Here is an 11,394-nt window from a genome sequence, read left to right as displayed (position 1 = left end):
AGGACCTCAAGTTCCCGTTCGTGGAGCTCCCACGAGATGAAGTGAAGCTGTGGCCCGGCTTCCTTCAGCCCTCCTCCAGGGAGACACAATCTTGGTCATCCTAGGTAGCAAACCAACAGAATCTGCGGGTCCCTGGGATACTCCTGCCAGTTGCGTCCTCGACATCCAAGGACTCCATGGCTCCTCTCAGCCTGGTCATGGCTCTCTCACCTGTGAGCCAGAGCTTCCAGTGCCCCGGATGGTACATGGTGGTGTCCGGCCACTGCAGGGTGAGCAAAGGAACCAAGGCGAGTGAGAGCCGTGGGAGGAGCACACCGAGTCCCCATCAGCATCTGCAGACTTTGGAATGGCACTTCCTGGTTCTTCTCTGCGGGTGTGTGGCAGAAAATGGCACTGGCCCTGTGTGGCTTTCCTCAGAATTGAGTGAGAGTGAGGACACTATGGGGAAATCAGGGTTTGTCTTTGAGAATTGATCTCAGCTTCAAGGCTGTGTAACTGCCAAGGGACACCGCTGGCTACCAAGACTCCACAGCGGGGTCACGGCTAGCATTTTTTTTTTTCAAGACTGCTCACGTCCCCGTGAGTGTCTGTTGGTAAAGACACTTTTTGTACCAAAGTTGAGACTTATGTATTTAGTGACAGGGTTTTGAGTATCCAAAGTCTCCTCCTACCGTGGTTTTGAATGATTGAAAGTGAAGTCCAGCCGGGCAGAGGTGGCGCACACCTTTAATCCTAGCACTTGGGAGGCAGAGGCAGGCGCATTTCTGAGTTCGAGGCCAGCCTGGTCTACAGAGTGAGTTCCAGGACAGCCAGGGCTACACAGAGAAACCCTGTCTCGAAAAAAAAAAAAAAAAAAGAAAGAAAGAAAGTGAAGTCCGATATTTCTAATCCTTGACAAATTTGAAGGCTTGAAAATTTTTTTTTCTTTTGAAATGAAGTCTATTTAACCATAAAATGTAGGAGCTGGAGAGATGGCACAGCAGTTGAGAGCACTGACTGCTCTTCCAGAGATCCTGAGTTCAATTCTTAGCACCCACATGGTGGTTCATCGTTGGCCTTAACTCCAGTTCCAGGGGATCTGATGCCCTCCTCTGGCCTCTACAGGCACTGCAGGTACCTAGCGCATAGACATACATGTAGGCAAAATACCCATACACATAAAATAAAAAAGAAAAGGAGATTTTTAAAAACAAATAAACAAAAGAATCTTTTAAAGAGCATATAAAGCTTCAATCGACTGGGTGGCATGAAAATAGAAAAATTCATAATAAGGTAACAAAACCCTTGCCAGTATCCAATATTGGGCTTGAGAATAAGAACTGGGGCTGGAGAGATGGCTCAGCACCGCACCGACTGCTCTTCCAGAGGACCTGAGTTCAATTCCCAGCAACCAGGCCAAGTTTCAGGCCAGCCTGAGTTATAGAGTGAGACTCTCTCTAAATAAATAAATAACAAGAACAGTTTCTACTTATTAGGACTGTGGAGTAGTTGCCCAGGGAGCCAAGAGTTGGAACAGGGGTCAAGTGACCTGGCTGAGCATCCTATTAAACACTACCCAGTAGTTTAATAGCCTCGAACACTACTTGTTTAGGTCTTGTTTTCCTTATGTGTAAATCTGCACAGTAAAGCCTCCCTCCCTTGGTTGGTTAAAAGTTTTAAGGGTTGTAAAACATCATGAAGAAGTTTCAATATTTTACAGTATTTACTGGCAGCAGCTGCAATATTTTAGGAAATATACTAACCCCATTAATTGAATGAACCTGTGTGACCTTTCAAATCAGCCGTTATGAACAATGAAAGTTCCAGGCCTGTCAATCTGGCTTTAGAAAGAATTACAGTCGGCTGGCGAGATGGCTCAGCGGGTAAGAGCACTGACTGCTCTTCCTGAGGTCCTGAGTTCGGATCCCAGCAACCACATGGTGACTCACAACCATCCAGGATGAGATCTGATGCCCTCTTCTGGTGCGTCTGAAGACAGCTACAATGTATTATGCCAGAGCGAACGGGGTCCTGAGTTCCATTCCCAGCAGCCATGTGGTGGCCATCTGTATAGCTACAGTGTACTCATACACATAATCTTAAAAAAAAAAAATGTTACAGTCTCAGATGACAAACCTAGTTCAGATATTTGAGGATACAGGTAAATTAAAGTGACAAAAATCAACATTAATATACATTCCTCTTATAATTGATATTCATCCAAAAATCAGTGTCATGTCTGACTTAATGAAATGTAATCAAAAGGCAACCCCCCTTTTTAAAATATTTATTTTATGTATGTGAGTACATTGTAGCTGTACAGATGTTTGTGAGCCTTCATGTGGTTGTTGGGAATTCAATTTTTTTTAGGACCTCTGCTCTGTCCCAAAGATTTATTTATTATTATAAACAAGTACACAAGTACACTGTAGCTGTCTTCAGACACACCAGAAGAGGGCATCAGATCCCATTACAGTTGGTTCCGAGCCACCATGTGGTTGCTGGGATTTGAAACTCAGGACCTCAGGAAGAGCAGTCCAGTGCTCTTAACCGCTGAGCCATCTTGTCAGCCCAAAAGGCAACCCTTTTAATGTTCACTATTAATAAAATATGTGTTATCTCGAGTCCCTCTGGATGACGGGTAACAGGTGCTAAGTGTTGGATCAGAATGGGTGAGGGGAGCTTGGAGATAAAAGGAAGAGGAATTTGATTGTTCTGTATTCAGAACAGGAGGGGCAGCGGTTCCACTGGAGCTACAGAGACTGCACAGGGGTACAGGTGCAGAAGAGGAAACCTGGGCGCCGGGCGCCGGGCAGGTGGTGGGCGGGTAGTGGCTCAGGCTGAAGATGGCGGCCAGCGCAGGCTCCTCCCCGGCCTGAGGAGAAAGGAGAAGCCTGGAAACTTTTGGAAGGAAACTATATCAGTGCATATGGTCTCTGTAGTTCCAAGGCCCAGAGATGCCAGCGCAGGATCTCATTCCTGTGTTGGCTTTTTTGTGACATAGGTGGTGGTATTTACATTTGTTTTGTTTTGAGACAGGGTTTCTCTGTGTAGCCCTGGCTGTCCTGGAACTCACTCTGTAGACCAGGCTGGCCTCGGACTCAGAAATCCGCCTGCCTCTGCCTCCCAAGTGCTGGGATTAAAGGCGTGCGCCATCACTGCCCAGCGAGACTCTTTGTCTCAGACAAAGTGTAGTCCCGGCTGGCCTTGTTCTAAGCTGTGCTGCTTGGTTTTTGTCAGCTTGACACATACTGGAATCACCTTGGCAGAGGAACTTCCTTTGAGGCACTGCCTTCCTTGGATTGGCCTGTACGAATGACTGTGGGACAATGATGGATATGGAGGGCTCTGCTCACTGTGGGCAGTGCCACCCCTGCGTAGGTGGCCACGGGTTATATAAGAAAACTAAGCAAATCATGGGGACTGACCTAGTAAGTAGCCGTCTTGCACAGCCTTCGATTCCAGTTTCCTGACTGGGTTCCCTGACTTCCCTTTGTGATGGGTGGTATGGGGACACTGGGCAAGGTGGACAGACACAAACACACACACACACACACACACACCCCACAGATGGAACATGAGCCAAATAAAGGCGACCATGATTTCCTGATCCTCCTGCCTCTACCTCCCAAGTGCTAGGATTAATACTGTGCCACGGGTATTCCCTATATTCGTCTGTGTGGTTTTATTAGTTTATTTGGTGCTCAACAACAGCTTTAAAGTAGAATAATGTCAGCACTTGGGAGATGGAGACAGGAGGATGAGAAGTCCAAAGTCACCCCTGACTACACAGCAAATTCAAGACGGGCGGGCGTTGGCATCCCATCTCAACAAAACAAAACGAACACGGAGCTGAAGCTGAAGCTCAATTGGTAGCATGATGGCCTAGGAAGAGTGAAGCCCTGGGTTACACCCGAGCCCTGCAGAAACCAGCTGTGGTAGTGGATGTCTGTAACTCCATCCACCACTCACATGGTGCGGGTGCAAGGCCAACCTGGGATAAAGGAGACTGTCTCAAAAGAGCAAAACAAGGTCACCCCACGTGTTAGTAGAGAGCCAGGGAGGGGAGAAGTGTAATGCTAAAACAAGCAAAACCCCAACGGGACATAACACCCAAAACTAGAAGTTTGTGCAATTCTTGTGATGGTGTAATCAACTGGTCTGATAACTTTCTGAAGTACAAAAGCCACCAGTCCCCATGACAGTGAGAGATGGAGCCAGGTTCCTCCTCTCAGGTTCCCCTGTGCATTTCCCAGGACAGGGTGCCTGCAGCTTTGTAATAGTTTGCTTCCAGGTAACGTGAAACCTGTAGAACTTTGTTTGCTATGGCAGATTGTTCCGTAAAACTCAAAGGTTAAGGGGAAATTTTTGTTTTTTTCTTTCTTTCTTATTTATTTTTATTTATATATTTATATATTTATTTATTATTTAGATTTTCTGCCTTTGGGCTGGTTTTGTTTTTCCTTTCTCATTTATTTATTTATCTCTATCTCATCTATTATCTATCTATCTATCTATCTATCTATCTATCTATCTATCTATCTATCTATCTATCTATCTATCTATCATCTATCTATCTAATCTATCTACATTTTCTGCCTTTGGGCTGCAAGTTCATATCCACCTGCCACACCAAGGCGAGGCTCATCTTCCAGGGAGCATCAGGCGTCCCGGGGTTACCCAGCCTCTTTCACCACCAAGTCTGCAGCTCGCTTTCCCATCCTAGCCTTAGTGATGGAGCGCACGCGTCAGCAGTGCGCGCTCCGGGGCCGCCCCAGCCGAGTGGCGCGGTAGTGGTACCGGTCCAACCGGGCAGGCGAGGCCCTGGTACGCGGCGGGGGCGGGGCGTCCCGCTTGGCCTTCCCGGCATGCCCCGCAGCCATCCCGGCATGCCCCGCGCGGGGGCGGGGCTGGGGCGGGGCTCTCGTTTGGAAGGGCTGGGTGACTCAGCCGCGTAACTGCAGCCGGGGCGGTGGCGCGAGGCGGCCGGAGCTGGGCGGTGGCTTCGGGGCTCGGTGGCCGAGAGCGCGGCAGCGAGCGAGCGAGCGGCCGGTGAGTGCCGAGCGACCGGGCGGGTGGCGGCGCGGGATGATGATGGCGGCGGGCGCGACGCCGCGGCCTGTGGGGAAAGGAGAAGCCCGGCGAGCCGGCGACTGGTAGCGCAGGCTGGGGAAGGTTGGTCGGTCGCGCTTCCTCCGGAGCTCTGGAACCCTCAGTCGGGTCCTGTCGCCCCTCTGTCGTCATCCCAGGCTGAGTGCAGAACCAGGAGGGTTTTTTTTCTAGCAGATAAGAACTTTTTATAGCGCACAGTGTCGTCAGGCTTGCGCCGTCCAGACGCCTCCCCTTTGTGGGTATTTGTCATCCTTTCTGAACATTCCTGGATTGGGCTGATTTGCCATTTAGAAGTAAATTCAGTCTATTGAGTGAGAATTCCTCAAACGAACTGACAAGGAACTCTGACCACCTTAAGAAAATGTATCTCTGAGCCCTTTCACGGTGTCCGTTTGCTGATAGACCGTTGTTTACCTAGAAATTTGAGATTTCTTTTGAAATGATCTCCCAGACAGAGTGCTGGAACAGTATTAGTTGTGACAGATCTTGAATTAGAACGTCAACCCCACTCCAGAAGAACAAAAAGGAACATCTTAAAAGTAGCAGTTCTCAAAACGTGTTTTGCAGGACGCTAGCACGACTCCCAGAAATTAAATTCTAGAAATGTGGGGTGGACCCCTGGGTCTGCAGTGTGTTGGCAGGCACCCCATCACACTTGGGCTGCCTTGGTAAGCCAGGAGCCAGACCTTAAGGAAACCACAATCAGCTTGGCCTGAGAACTGTAAAAGCTGTCTAATGTCTTTTTCCTTCTGTTGCTATACTCCTCTCCTGTTCCTAACCAGTCGGGGGTCAAGAAGCCCCGACTCCTGTGTGAGAAAGGATAGTGCTTTCTGGAGCCCGGACATCACAGCAGGAAATGGCTTTTCATGTATATCCTGTTATTGCCTTGGTGGGAGAAAGATCGCCAGGATCAGGCCAACCCACCTTGTTTCTCTCTGGAACCTGTTGGTAGGCTCATGGGAGCTTGAGCAAGCCAATTGGTCATACGTAGCTCGCTCCCTAGCTCTTTCCAGAGCCTGGAGGTCCCTAATTCTCTGGGATGTGCCAGCCTCAGTAGTATTTATGAGCTTTCAGTTGTGGCTATCAGTTCACTAACAACAGAATATCCAGGTGATGCCAGACTGAAGTAAGTGAAGCAACTGAATGAAGTAAGTCATTTTAGAGACAGTATCCCAAATATGGCCCAGAATTCTCTTGCTGTCAGTGGAGGGTTGGATGATCTCCACATCTGCCAAAGGTGTTTTCTGCACACCAGAAGAGGGCATTGGATCCCGTTACAGATGGCTGTGAGCCACCATGTGGTTGCTGCGAATTGAACTCAGGGCCCCTGGAAGAGCAGTCAGTGCTCTTAACCACTGAGCCATCTCTCCAGCCCCCGTTTTCTACATCTTGATGTCTCTTGAAATAGACTACACAGGTGATCTTAAAGTTAGCCATGAGGTTTTGGTGTTTTTTCCTTGGTTTTGGTGTCTTTGGATGTCTGGCTACTTGGTTGGTGCTGGTTGGTGCTGGTGCTGGTGTTAGTGGTGCTGTTGTAGATGACTTGTGAAATGGTGTGCCTTTCTGTAGTACTGGGCTTCCTGACGTGTGTGTGCACGTGTGCGTACGTGTGCATGTGCTCCACCTGCCACACATGGGATCTGCCCAAGCTTCTATGGCTAACTGAAGTGAGAAGCTGAAGAGAACTGTTTGGGTGCTAAATGATTTAAGATGGGAAAGTTGGAGTCATTGAAATGAGAAGCTTAAAGGAAGCACATTATAAGTTTACCTAACACAGCCCTCATCTTTCAGGTAAAGACTCTGAGGGATGGCTAGGGATGTAACTCAGTGGCACGATGCCTGCTCCACCTGTGTGGGAACCTAGGTTTCATCCTCTGTACTCTTTTTTTGTTTTTTCTCCCCTCCTTCCTGCTACCAAACATAAGTGTCTGAGATGGTAGGAGGAGGATTCCTGGTCCAACCTGCTGCCTGCTAGATTATCCTTTAAATGCTTCAGAAAGAAAACAGTTTAGAGCGGAGAAATAAAAAGGTGAAGACAATGGAGAAACTCTGATAGACCACAGTGCCAGTGTCTCATGGGAAGTTGAAGGAAATGTGTGTTCTAACTGTAAACCACCAGAAAGGATAAGTAAGAGCGGCAGATGGCACACTGGTTGTAAAAGATTCGCTTTAGAAGAGATTAATAGTAAAGGTTGTAGAAATTAGATGTATGAGCAGTGTCCAGAGCCTTTGTCGCAGCTGTCTTGAGCGACTTGAGCGACTCTTGGCATGACCGGTTTTATTAGGATCCTAGTGGGGTTGGCTTGTTTTGGAGAGTTGTGGTATTCTATGCCTTTACCACAAGTATGCTCTTCCCTTGTTGAGGTCATTAGACCTCTTGGAACAGGAGTTGCAGGCCTCTGAGCCACCATGTGGGTGCTGGGAACGAAATCCGGATCCTCTGCAAGAGCAGCCAGTGCTCTTAGGCAACAGAGCCTTCTGAGCCGCAAGCTGTGTAACCATCACCACTTTTTTCTTTCTTGATTAGTTTTAGAGAACTTTTAGATTTTCCTCATCTGTTTTTAAAAGCTAACGTCCCGTTCCAAAACGTCCCGTTCCAGTGTTGATTTCTTTTTTTTTAAATGAAGTTGTTTATTACATTTATTTTGTGGGGGTTGTCACATGCACGCTCATGTCATAGTCTGCATGCAGAGGTCAGAGGAGAACTTGCAGGTTATTTATCTCCTTCGTGTGGTTCTGGTATCAAGCTCTAGTTGTTAGCTTGGGCAGCTGCTGCCTCTACCACTGAGTCCCCTGAATTTTTCATTTGAACTTTGTTGTCTGTGGTGCCTGGGGATGGGAGCTGGGCTTTGGGCCTGTCCCTGTGGAGTAAGCTCTCTACCAGCCCACTCTACCCCACCGTTGTTTGTTTTTGTTTTCTCTGTTTGAGACAGAACCTCGGGCAGTGGTGGCAAACGCCTTTAATCCCAGCACTTGGGAGGCAGAGGCAGTCGGATTTCTGAGTTTGAGGCCAGCCTGGTCTACAGAGTGAGACAGAACCTCACTGTGTTCAAGGCTTGCCTCGAACTTGAGATGCTCCAAAGTGCTGGGGTTCTTGTGTGGGACAGCACTGGAACATTTTCTTTTTCTTTAATTTCTACCGTTATTTCTTTCCTTATATGTTTTTTGGCATTGAGAAGGACACTTGTTGTCTTTGTTGGTTCTTTTTGAATGGGAAAGCTGTAGATCATTCCCCGTTCTGGGGTTTATCCTGATGCAAGCTCTCCCTCCTGTGGTGTATTTTGTCATTCAGTTGAAAATATTTCCTATCCTCTTGTGATGTCCTTTTTTTTAAAAAAATAAAAATAAAACCGGTTAATTTTGCTTAATTTTCCAATACTTTCAGACATTGATTTTTTTTTTTTTTTTTTTTTTTTTTTGTAGCCAATTTCTGTCCTGGAGAGCACAACTGTAGTTTGTCCCTGGTTACGCCTGATCATGTTCAGCTCTAGCCAGGTACGGAGAACACTTGAAAATGCTGCTCTGCCGTCTTGGGTCAGATGTATGGATGGAGTTGTTGAGATCTTCTGTATCGTCAGTAGTCTTTACTTTATCAGGACACAGCCGTGTGTACTGGTTTGTGAACTCCTGATGGTGCCTTTGTACTGCAGTAGCATGGCCTAAAACCTAGATGACAGCTGGCTCACTACTTACCAGAGAGCTTACCTTCCTCTTGGAATTCTTTCTTCAGGCTCCCCACTGGGAACACGGGCTATAGGAAAGGATCCTTCCCCCAGTGAGTGTCTCCCAGACTTCTCCCAGAGTGCCCAAAGCCTGACAGAGTCTGTTGCGAGTCTGTTGCCGAGTCTGTTGCTGTCCCTACTTCCTAGTTGCTGTTTCTGCTCAGCTTTATAGACGGCCTCTTGGCAATCGTGTCTGAAGTGTCTGTGTTCTGAAAGGAAAGCAGTAGGAATCAGGCTCACTTTGTTTTCCTCATCAGTCTAGAATACTCCTGTGTGCACGTGCGTGTGTGTGCGTGCGTGCGCGTGCTCGTGTACGTATACACATGTGTGCACCTCAGGAATTGTAGGTTGCTGGTGGAGAAAGGTGACATGGTAAGCTTTATAGCCACTGTGATTTTATGATGGTATTTAGGGGCGAGTGTAAGAATTAGAAGGTAAAAAGAACTTATTAAACAGCGCAAGTCAATGTTTGTTTTCTTTCTTTTTTTTTTTTAGATATTTTCTTTATTTACATGTCATATGATTTCTCCTTTCCCAGTTTCCCCTCCAAAAAACAAACAAAAACAACAAGAACAAACCTCTGTTGCCTCCCCCTTCCCCATGCTTGCCACCCCACCCTCTCCCATTTATTGACCCTGGCATTCCCCTACACTGGGGCAGAGAACCTTCACAGGGCCAAGGGTCTCTCCTCCCATTGATGATCGACTTTGCAATCCTCTACTATACACATGCTGCCAGAACAATCAGTCCCACCATGTATAGTCCTTGGTTGGTGGTTGAGCCCCTGGAAGCTCTGAGGGAACTAACTTAGTTCATATTGTTGTCCTAAGGGGCTGCAAACCCTTCAGCTCCTTTGTTTTCTTCTTTAAGTGTACTTGCTGGCATGTGTGGTTATGTGCATGTAAGTGCAGGAGCCTGTGTATGCCAGAAGAGGGCATCAGAGATCGTTACAGATAAACCAGCCAGTCCATGTGCAGAGCAAACTCTGTAAGAGTAGTATGCACTCTCAACTGTGCATCTCGGCCAGATCCCCCCCCCTTTTTTTTTGAAATGGGGTTTCTGTGTGTAGCCCTGGCTATCCTGGAACTCAGAAATCTGCCTGCCTCTGCCTCCCAAGTGCTGGGATTAAAGGTGTGCGGCCATGCCACCAGCTCCTTTTGTTATGATGTTTATATAGTCTTTCAAAAACTCATCCATGTATACAATGTGTCTTGATTGTATTCACTCCCATTCTTTCCCTTTCAACTCCCCCTAGCTCCTCTCTAATACCTCTCCCTCCCAGCTTCATGCTTCTAAGTCTAAACAGAATTGCCCATGGTACATGGCATGTATGGGATCATACCCTGGAGCATGGGCGTGCTACCTGTGGCCATTTCCCACTCCATGCTGTAATTTTTAACTGGCTTGGTATAGCTGTTGTATACAGCAGTCATGTCTGGTTAAGGACATGTGTTTCAGAGACACTCCCCTTCCAGTGGAGCATTCTCTCTACTCATTCTGAAATGTTTGCTAAGCCTAGGGCAGAGGTTGCTATAGATGTCCTGTCTATGCTGAGCTGAGGTGTTCGCTAAGCCTTAGGGCAGAGGTTGCTATAGATGTCCTGTCTACGCTGAGCACTTGCTGTTGCTTTTATTCTTAGTACCTTGAACAGCTCTGAGCGCCTGTGTTAACCACTGCTCGCTTTAGTGTGCCTCTGTGGTTGTGATGTTTGGTGCTTAATAGTTGCAGACACGAATATGCTAACTTAAAAAAAAATGGACTTTGAGCTATCGCATGGATGACACCAGATCGTGTTCCACCACTTACTATGTAGAGTTCATAACACATAACCTGGCACGGTGGCACATGCTTTTAAGGTCTATGCTTGAAAAGCAGCTCTCTGAGTCTGAGGACATCCAGGACTACGAAGAGAGTCCTGATCTCAAAACAAAACAAAACAAAATGTTCCCTATAACAAGTGCACCGATTCCTAGTAGGTGGTAGATCCAGCAACGTTGCTGATGGCTTTCACCATGGAAGTCCTTGGGAGCCTGTTCTGACATCTAAATCATACATATTCCTTGTCTTGCAGGCTTCCTTTCTGACTAAGAATGAATGTTCTCCAGTGCAGTGATGATGACTGGTTATCGCAGCCGCCCGAGCTCAGCTGCCTAGGTGATGAGATCCTAGCTGCCACTCAAGAGAGAGAAAGCAGGAGCTTGGTGTCCTCGGCTGCACATAGTCTCACTTATCCCCTAGCTGCCAGGAGCGAAGGTACTGGGGCGCTCACAGCCAGACATCTTGTACCCAGGAGGAGTGCAGATTGGTACCTGAGCATATATTCAGTTAATTGGCTTAGCATACCTGTCACAGGGTATCCAGCTGATCACCATAGGTAACCTCCAGTCAGCCTGGCCTATCCACCTCGTGTGAGGATGTAAAATAACAGCTGCACATTTGGAGCTGGTGACAGATCGACTATGCCCTGGTTCTCACCATCTGTAGTGTGATGAGACCCCCCCCCCATCAGAGACAGATCAACTGTGCCCTGGTTCTCGCCATCTGTAGTGTGATGAGACCCCACACACACACTCCATCAGAG

General features: G+C 47.6%; 2 protein-coding genes across 6 annotated transcripts in view; one reads left to right on the top strand and one right to left on the bottom strand.

The window, feature by feature from the left end:
• The window catches only part of Pxt1 (peroxisomal testis enriched protein 1), a 17,945-nt gene extending 13,245 nt beyond the window's left edge, over window positions 1-4,700 (bottom strand). The window contains 2 exon segments of the mRNA XM_031347003.1: window positions 211-367; window positions 4,660-4,700. Of these exon segments, the coding sequence (XP_031202863.1) occupies window positions 211-367; window positions 4,660-4,700 (198 nt within the window).
• Window positions 4,701-4,880: 180 nt separating this feature from the next.
• The window catches only part of Kctd20 (potassium channel tetramerization domain containing 20), a 17,988-nt gene continuing 11,474 nt past the window's right edge, over window positions 4,881-11,394 (top strand). Inside the window, exons 1-3 of one of the 5 annotated variants that reach the window (XM_031346477.1) lie at window positions 4,881-5,031; window positions 8,515-8,586; window positions 10,885-11,066. In XM_031346477.1, the coding sequence (XP_031202337.1) occupies window positions 10,904-11,066 (163 nt within the window). In that variant the 5' untranslated portion in view covers window positions 4,881-5,031; window positions 8,515-8,586; window positions 10,885-10,903. The other 4 variants (XM_031346479.1, XM_031346478.1, XM_031346480.1 and 1 more) reach the window with 4 other exon arrangements.

The sequence above is a fragment of the Mastomys coucha genome, unplaced genomic scaffold, assembly GCF_008632895.1.
Source record: "Mastomys coucha isolate ucsf_1 unplaced genomic scaffold, UCSF_Mcou_1 pScaffold3, whole genome shotgun sequence".
In the NCBI taxonomy this organism is placed as follows: Eukaryota; Metazoa; Chordata; class Mammalia; order Rodentia; family Muridae; genus Mastomys; species Mastomys coucha.
The sequence above is the reverse complement of the archived record's forward strand: the minus strand, read 5'-3'. Positions and strand labels throughout refer to the sequence as shown.